This window comes from Dromaius novaehollandiae, chromosome 14, assembly GCF_036370855.1.
Source record: "Dromaius novaehollandiae isolate bDroNov1 chromosome 14, bDroNov1.hap1, whole genome shotgun sequence".
In the NCBI taxonomy this organism is placed as follows: domain Eukaryota; kingdom Metazoa; phylum Chordata; class Aves; order Casuariiformes; family Dromaiidae; genus Dromaius; species Dromaius novaehollandiae.
In genome coordinates, this window is record NC_088111.1 from 8,321,783 (window position 1) to 8,331,033 (window position 9,251).

At 35.5% G+C, this 9,251-nt stretch overlaps 1 protein-coding gene across 1 annotated transcript in view; it reads left to right on the plus strand.

Annotated features, from left to right (window-relative positions):
* Positions 1-9,251, plus strand: part of BAIAP2L1 (BAR/IMD domain containing adaptor protein 2 like 1) — a 45,818-nt gene that overhangs the window by 33,793 nt on the left and 2,774 nt on the right. The window contains exons 8-13 of the mRNA XM_026116147.2: positions 177-344; positions 1,133-1,283; positions 2,456-2,663; positions 2,970-3,047; positions 3,412-3,589; positions 8,812-8,852. Of these exons, the coding sequence (XP_025971932.2) occupies positions 177-344; positions 1,133-1,283; positions 2,456-2,663; positions 2,970-3,047; positions 3,412-3,589; positions 8,812-8,852 (824 nt within the window). The remainder of the gene's footprint in view (positions 1-176; positions 345-1,132; positions 1,284-2,455; positions 2,664-2,969; positions 3,048-3,411; positions 3,590-8,811; positions 8,853-9,251) is intronic.

The window sequence follows — 9,251 nt, forward strand, 5'->3', positions numbered from 1 at the left end:
TTTTCTATCATGTTATTTGTTTTAAAGAGATATTACTTAATTATGTAAGCCTGTTAAAATTGAGTTCCACTTCACTGAGGTTATTTTATTTTGCTATATTGAAAATTTAGCAAATAGCTCTGTGCAATTTTATGAAAAGGCATATCTTTGACTAATACCTTTTAAATTGGATGCAGTGTGCAGACTTCCTCAACTCTAAGCTGCCCGGGTGGCAGGAAATCTGTAGTGATGCCACAAAAGTGCCTGAAAAAGTTAAAATTATGATAGATGAAATAAGGACACCTGGTTCCACTCCAATATCAGGAACTCCACAGCCTTCACCAATGATAGAGAGAAATACCATGGTATGTATGTCATTCTCTGCTGCTTAAAGGTTCTGTCTCTCAGATGGGAATGGATTAGCTTCACTAATTTCTTTTGTACTTAAGCATTTGGGTTCAGGTCTGTAATTTACCTCTGTTGGAATATACTGGGGTTGGGTGTGAAAGCAAAATGATTAAACTGAAGCTCTGGTACTGGAAATACACACAGTATAGCAGGCAGAAGCATATATCCAAACAGGGCTCACTCAGTTTTCAGGGGGGTGCACAGGACTCTTTGTACAGAGCCCAGCCTCGGGACTACATTTCTTCTAGCCCTCCATTTCCAACATTCTTATCTGTAAATTACAATAATTACATACTCAGTAGTTCAACACAAAAACTTGAACAGAATGGTATTTTCTATTTTCTTTCCCTCTTCTTTCTTCCCTCAGTGATTCTTATTACAGCATATTTAAGAACAGGTTAAATTCTAAATTTCACCTATTTGTATGTTGTGTTACCACTAGCTGCTGAATTTCTAAATGATATTAATCTCAAAAAAATTTTTAAAAAGCTACTAATCTAGGTAAGAATCTGTGGAAAAGAGGGTTTTCATAGCACTCCCACTAATAAATGTTTGTCAAGGGACAGAAGCCTCCTATGAACTGTTCTTATCAACAATTTACATGGAACACAAGGACTTTCTGAAGGGTCTATATATATACAATTTAGGCATATTTGAGTATTGCTTTCTAGAATTTAATGTTGCAAATAACCTAAGATGCCACTGTCACCTCAATATTGTGTTAATCTTACCTCTGTGACTCTAGATTGGAAGCGATTTTTATCCTCAACATGAAAATGCATCAAAAGTGCCCCCTGCTCCTACAGGTAGGGCATACACCAGTCCGCTAGTTGATATGTTTAACAATCCTGCAGCGGTTTCGAAGGTACCTTCCGAAAGACTAAATAATTCAGCAGGTGAGTGTCTTTTTGTTACAGAATATATAAGAGCAAATGGCATAACGCTGAGAATTAGCATAGGATTTCTTCACTTCCACATGATGTGATGCCTGAATTCCAGAAGATACAGAGGAGTAGAAAATGGTCTTTATAAAGTGTTTACATATTAGTTACCCAATAGGAAACATTTAAGTCACGTGAAGGGAAAAATTGTTTGCAGTAAAATGCAGGTCAAGATAGGCAGATTCTATTTTAATCGCTTTCCAGGCCTTCCTGATTAATCCAGCTTAAATGCTCTTAAGACTTCCACTCTAACAGAAGACGACACTCTAATTTTGAGCAAGATGTATCTCAGTGATTATTTCAGTGCACACAGACATAAACCAACATTGCAGTCTTGTTGTGGTTTTTTGTTTGTTTTGAGTGTATACTAGTTGGGGAAGAATACGTGTGGGACAAAATGAACATACTCTTTTATTTCTTTGCTGAAATGCAAAATCCTACTGTGAGATTTGTTGTATTAGTTTTTAAAAATACTAATCTTTGATTTGCCCTGCTATAGGGAAGGGAGGAAAGAACAAACTACGTCTAGATCACGATGTTAAGAAATGCAGAACTCTTCAATGTGATAATAACAATTTTAGCATTTCTTGCTTAAAAATAGCTTTATGATACACTGTACTGGTCAAATAACATAGAGTTTTAAGACGTCCTTTAAGTCGTCTTCTAGTAAACATCTAATGTCTCAAGTATCTGCAACTTTCATTGATTCAATTGAAGTTGAGTGCAAGGCACACTTGAAAATGAAATCTTACACTACATACACAGTTAAATTTTTTTTAGAATGGAAAATTTTCAGACAAAGGTCTTTTGCAGATGTGTGCATTTAGCATTTTGTATGCCAAAAGAGGAAAGCAGTAGCAACAGTTAAAATTCATGTAACTTCTATGTCTGTTGGTTCAATGTTACCATGACAGTGTGCATATGTATAGAATATACATGCTATTAAGGACTTAATGGTAATCAGACATTTGCAGATAATTGAGCAGAATTCAACACCAAAGCAATACAAAGTCAGGGTTCGATTTCCACTTCAGTATTCTGTAATCTTCTACTTTGTCAGACAACTAACTATATTTCAGTTGGTAAATGTGTGGTTAATTTTGAATTTGGGGTTTTCTTTTTGACAGAGAATTCAGATGATGCCAGTTTATCACGTTCAACCTCTGTCGCCACAGGACTGAATATAATGAAAAGACAAAAAGTAAAGACAATCTTCCCACATACTGCTGGAAATAACAAGACGTTACTTAGCTTTGCACAGGGGGATATCATCACGCTGCTTGTAGCTGAAGAAAAGGACGGATGGCTTTACGGGGAACATGACTCAACTAAAGTGTAAGATAATGTGTTACGCAATTTGAACATTAAGGACAAATGCCTCTTATCAGTTTTTATTAGCAGATATTGGTAAATGTTTTTCCACCTTTTTGCTCGCTGTCATTGACTGGGGACTTAGGGTCCTTCTGTAACGTAAATCATTGCACTTATTTTAGGGAGACTTTGTACACTTACTTGGTATCATCAAAAGCCAGGTCTTTAAATGTTGAATCTTCTCATTTCATTGAGCCTACTGTTCTGTCCAGTGTTGTCTTTTAAAAGATAGATTATGTAATATGAAATGGTAATCTCTTCCCATTACAGGAAAGGATGGTTTCCATCTTCATATACCAAACCACTAGAAGAACTGGCGGAAGAAAAAGCATTTGTCCCAGTGCCAAGGTAACATTTTAGATAAGACTTGCTGAAATGTCCAAATCTTTAAAATTTTCTAACTTTTATTAAAAATGATGCTTTTCTGCTCTTTTTTTTTTTTTTTTTTGCTTGGCAAAATGTACAGTAAGTACTTTCTAACAGTGTGTAGTATGATGCCTTGATTACATTGTCACGTTTTAATGGTTATCTGGAGACCCAAGAACTAGCATCACCCTGACTTCTTTTAAGTCCTACCAACTTCAGTGGGACTATGCCTTAAATTTTAGCTCATGCACTTTTTGTGCTTTCTTGGGACTAAAGATATCTTTTAGGGGCAAAAGATGTATTATATTAATACTGAAAATATTATTTGTTGGGTTATGTCTTGCAGCCCTGCACCAATCAGAAGTGTTAGTTCTGTAAATCTTGCAGAAAAAGGTGGTGTCGTCCTCCCACCGCCAGACTATCTGGGATCCTTGCAAACAGGTTCAACATCAGACAAGAGAATGGAGCCTTCCAAAGCTGCTGCTGTTAAAACACCAGCCGACAGACCAGAAAGTGTGGGTCCTGTAAGTAATCAGACACCATGAATCCAAATGTTCTGCCCTTCTTACTTTTCTTGACCTACTTAACTGAGCTCTTAAATGAGCTCCTGGAATATTCTAGCTGGTCTGCCTGTACTTGACTTCAGTGCATCTGGTGCAGTTTTCTTCAGATGTATCACACTTCTTGGCATTTCAGTCCCTCCATTCATAGTAATAGGAAGGGAGAGGAATTGTTTAGGGGTGTAACTAAGAGTACAAGGAGACTTTTTTCTTTTTTTAAGCAGGTAGACTTATTCTGCATAGCAGAGAAAACTTCTCAGTAATGGAGTATGTGAAATGTTAGAACAAATCCTCATGGAAGGCAGTACAAATCCATCATCTTAAGTGACTTTAAAGCTGTAGGGGACCAGGGTTTTGAAGTAGCCTAAATTCTCTATTCAGGAATACTTTATGCAGCTCCATGAAAGTTGATATTATTTTTGTGGATGTAGTCGAGGGATGTATGTACTAATTAAAGTCTATAATAAGCAAAATTACAGCTGAGTAGAAATACATTTTTTATAGATAGTGCTATACCAATCTGGTATTTCTGCCACTAAGTCAGCATTCAAACAATGATTCAAGTTGAAAGTTAGTAATGGATTAACTTGATTATATTAGTCTTGCTGTTACTGCATAGCTAAAGAAATACTTTGCTGATGTGCACTGAACGGTGATAAATGTATTTGAGACTTTCTTCAAAAATTGATCTTGAAGATGATAACAATTTGATGGAAAAAAAGGTACTGTGATTTGTATAGATATCTAGTTGTCACTGCTAAAACTGAAAGACAGTGCCAGGGTAAGATGCTAAGTTCCATTAGTAGGTACTACAGCAAGCTTCTGAGAAGGGATCCTATAAATTACATTTAGTTATTTATTGGTAAAACTGAGATATTTTATATAGCAATATAAAGATCTAAGCAACATCTAAGTTGCTCCTTTTGATGGATATTTATGCTTTCTAAGTGATCTGTTGAATTACACAGTACAAATTGAAGTAGCCTGTGTAAATTTGTACTTCACAGAAGAGAAATTCTAAAGACATTTTTAAAAAAAGAAACTGGAAGTTTATTGCATCACACTCATTAATGGTAAAATAGTCCATTTTAAGTTCAAAGGATGACACAATGTATTGTAGCAGTACTTGATCTTTAAAATGGCAAGTCATTAGAAAATAATGATCTTTATCAAAGAAATCTCCTCTTTCTACTTTTTTTTTAATCTGCTATTAGGATGTCAAGTTTGCTTACAGCATTTTTTAGTTGGAGGTATTAGGCGTTTGTGGGGTTTTTTAGTGTCTTTATGTTATATTGACAAACATAGAGAATGAACTGTATTTAAAATTAAGAATAATAGCAACTTTCATTTAATAATGACAATAATAAATAACATCCAAGACATCATAATAGAAAAGCATTACCATCTCAGTATGACACCAGCAACCAATGTACACAAGTCATATTAATTGTCTGAAAATAACATCTGAATTTTAAACTATTAAAGAATTGTAACAAATAGGGGGAAGGGAATGAAATGTATTAATTTTATTTCTTGAGTAAACTATTTCTTTGAAGACTCCATTTTTGTATTTAAAAAAAAATTAGACAAATCCATGATGTAAAGTAGAGCATGTGATCTTGACTTTGCAAATATTTAAAAAAAAAAAAAAAAAGAGGAAAATTGCTAGAGGTTCAGCTACAAAGGTCTTTTGGAAATGTTCCATCATATTGAACGTGGCTTTGTAAAGCCACTGTACACCTATGTCAGGAGAACAGCTATAGGTACAACACAAAGAGACACATTTCTACTAAACATTGCCAAAATGGCTCTTGAAGTTACAGAAATTGAAACAAAAGGTATCTTTCCTCCAGTAGGAAGGCAAAAAAAGGCTATTCATTATGGAAAATCTGTGGTCCTCAAAATGAATAAAGAACTGCATGCTCTGCAGCTAAGATTAGGTTCATAATAAAGAGAATGAAAGTTGCTTGACAGGGAGGTGGGAAACTCTCATTAAGGAGATGTTTCCCCATTTAGACTCAAGTAATAATGTTTTGGGATGGTTTTTATTTTTTCTAAGAATTTCTATTAAGAGTTTAGCTGACTTTTGTCAGAACACTCTAATATTAGCCTGTATATTTCAGTACATTATAGCATATTTCAATCCACATCTCAGCAAGTGGCTTTTTTTTATTGGTAACAAGCCCTGTTGTGTAGGAAGTACGTGATATAGTGCTTCTGGGACAATGTCTTTCCATGAGAATAAAGTTTTTCACATCCATGAAATGAGTATCAAGAGGTAATATCTAAATTTTAGTGTTGAGTCCTTTCCAAATCAAGTGTCTGTGAAACTTCTAAAATTATTGTGAAGAAAGCCATCTATATTTTGACATATTTGTGGTTTTCATTTTTGGATAAAGAAGCAATGAGCCCTAAGAACAATGTAATGTCAGAGTTATACACTGGTTCATTTATTCTATGGCTAACAGTTGAGACCTAAGACATCAACATGTCCTTCAAATGTAATTATGTTAGTGATGGTTAGAAGATGTATTAGCCTGTGAAAGTTGCCAAGCAAGCAGTACAGTGAGTTCTTTGCCCTCCGACAAGTAAAAGGTGACTTGCTGTACAGCTTTGAAATTATTGAATCTGTTAAATTGTCTCAGTGTGCTGCTGCCTTTTATATGGCTAACTGTCCTCTGGCAGCTCTCAAGAGCAGTCACCTTAAGAAAGGGGATTTTTTTCATTTTATGGCACTTTGGTTTTTATGAATAAATGTAAGGCTCATGGACTGGCAATCTTGTTGAACTGAAAAACCAAGAGAAGTGGCGAATGATTTAGCTGATAGACTAGGACAGAATTCTAATTAGAACCATTTAGCCTCTTTGGAGGCCAGAGTGGACTTACAGTCTTTTAGGAGGGGAAGATGAATAAATGTTTTGGGGGATTCTAAATTTCCGCTGGGAAAGCAAGTTCCAAAAACCGAGGAACTCTAGAGCATAAGCTAATTACTACTCGTGTTGAGATACCCCATAACTCATAGCAGCTATATTTTTACTGTGATCCCCTGATTCTTCTTACCTGTTACACAAAAAAGAAGTGTAGAGCGGAGTCACTGCACTTGCACCAAAGGGGTCTTCTCCATAATTGCCGTTTACTTTCATTCTTCCGAAAAGCTGCAGTGCTTCCTTGTCGTTCCTGCTTCTGTGCAAGTTGCCACCCCCACCCCACCATGAGGCTTTGCAAATAAGCTAAATACTACACCAGGCTGGTTTGTAGACTGGTTCAGGATTTGTATACATGTGACAGATATGGTTACAGTGCCTTTTATAAAGGAGCACAGAATGATTCATTGAGGCATCTTATCTTTGTTTCAGAATACAAAGAATAATAGCTGAAGATTTCAAGCGGGAAAGATGAGGGATGGTTCTTGCAAGTTGCAGTTTTAAATATGATGGAATTTAAATTTTTCATGGTGTGTTATGTAGAACAGTTTTATACAGAACACTTTCATCTAAAAAAGACTTAGTTGATAAGTTTTTGATGGCTGGTGTTCAGTAAAAAAGTAGCATGTAATTCAGACATTAATTCATCAAGGTATACAACTATAGGCCTAATGGTCGTTAGAACTGATGTGATTCCAGTGACACTGATCATGTACATGTACAAGCTAAGCACATGCTTAAGAAAGCTGCTGAATTAGGTCCTGAGGAAATACAGATTTCAAGACACCATGACACAGGTGAAGAACATGATATCTAGGAACTACTGGTACAATAGATGATGTACCTAAAAAAAAAAAAAAAAGGTTTACAGACCTTTGTTTAGCAGTGAAACTTTCAATGTAAGTATTAGCAACAAACTGGACATACAGACTGAATGATTAGTACAAATCAAAATGCTGCATAAAAGGCAAATGCATATTCCTGCTTCTACACACACAAATGTGGTGTTCAAATTTTCATTTTAGTAAGTATAGTTTTCCATCACCTTTGAGCTTTATCTGACACCTATTAGAAGCAATGCAATTAATTTGCATTCAAAATATGTAATTTTAAGCCTGACTACTACTACAAGTTGTTTGGGGGGGGGGGGGGGAGTAGAAATTAAATGTTTGCCAAAACTTCTGCTTTGTGCAACAGGCTTGGCAACTCTAATATTCACAATAGTTCTTCATTTTATCACATCTGAAGCACTGCATCCTGTAGGAACACCGTCGCAGTGCAACACTGCCATCTTTTGGGTTATCTTAACTTCCCAAAAATACAGTGCATTTCATCACAAAAGTACAGTGCAAATTGTAGCTATAACAACAAGTGTTTTCAGATCACGCATGTAAATGTGAGTATAATTATAACAAAATACTAGCAATAGCCATTTAAAATTACTGCTTCTTTTGTATCATTGCTCTCATACAAACAATGCAAAGTATATACACGTGCTGTCAGCTGTTTTCTTGCTTTTTTGTTGTTGTTATTGTTTTCCACTATCACCACCCGTGAAAGTCATGGGAGACACCTGAACTTGTATTTTGTAAATCAACAGTAGCTATATATGGTAGCTGGTATAAAAACTGTAATACAGATGAGAATCTGCTCTCACCTCAGGCTTTTAATTTTTAAAAATGTTATGCTGGATGCTGCCTTTTTAACTTCATGACTTTACAGTTGCATGACAACGCGCTGACTGTGCCCTCTGTGTATCAAATCTGCTCCAAGCCCCGTGTTCAAGTCCGGTTTTGGCATTTCACTCTGACAACTAGTAGTTTATAAATTATGCTATATAAACATTGTGGTAAGATATTTGTACTGCAGATACTTTTCTTTTGGTTGATGACTTTGTTTCAGTGACATTTCATTTGCTATTTTAACCTATAAAAAGTTAACCTATAAACCTATATAAAGGTTCTAGCCCAGCTAGAACTGAGAGAGGTGACTGATAATCTTAAATTTGAAAAGACAAACAAGGCACCACTGTCTTAGGGGAGTCTCTGTTCCTACCCTATGTGCAGAAAGCTGGTGTCCTGAGATCATTCTCTCTCTCCAAATACATCTCCACAGTTGAACTGAACTGCACAATTATTACGCCAAAGGGCTAGATGTTTTATCTTGTTTTAATGACAGGGCCTCTTTTCATTAGAGGATAGTGAGAAGATCACCTGTAGCATTTGTTTCTGCAAATCTATATAAATACTCTTTCTTTTACAGAAACCTGACATGAATGGCATTATAAAACCACCTTTTCTAAGGTATTTTTTTAAAAGCTTTTATAATACAGCTATATTGATATTTGTATTGGCTAATATCACTGTATTAATTGTGAGGGGAAAAGAGGATGCTTTTCCTGTATTTCTCTAGGATCCTTCCTGGGCATTGGTAAAACATTATGGCTAAAACAGGTTGTACTTTTCTCAGGAATGGCATTAAGTAAAATATGGCACTTTAGCCCGCTAATACACTTCTTGGGGAAAATAATAATTTTTCAAGTGGTTTGACAGGGAACAGAAATCAAACTACATCTTTAAGGGTTAAAAATAAAAATTCCAGAAGACTGGAAGTCATTTAAAGTATGCCCCAAGCTACCTCAATATTAATTTCCCAAATTTTAGATCTGTCATAGATAAGCTTATGTTAAAAAAAAAAAAAAA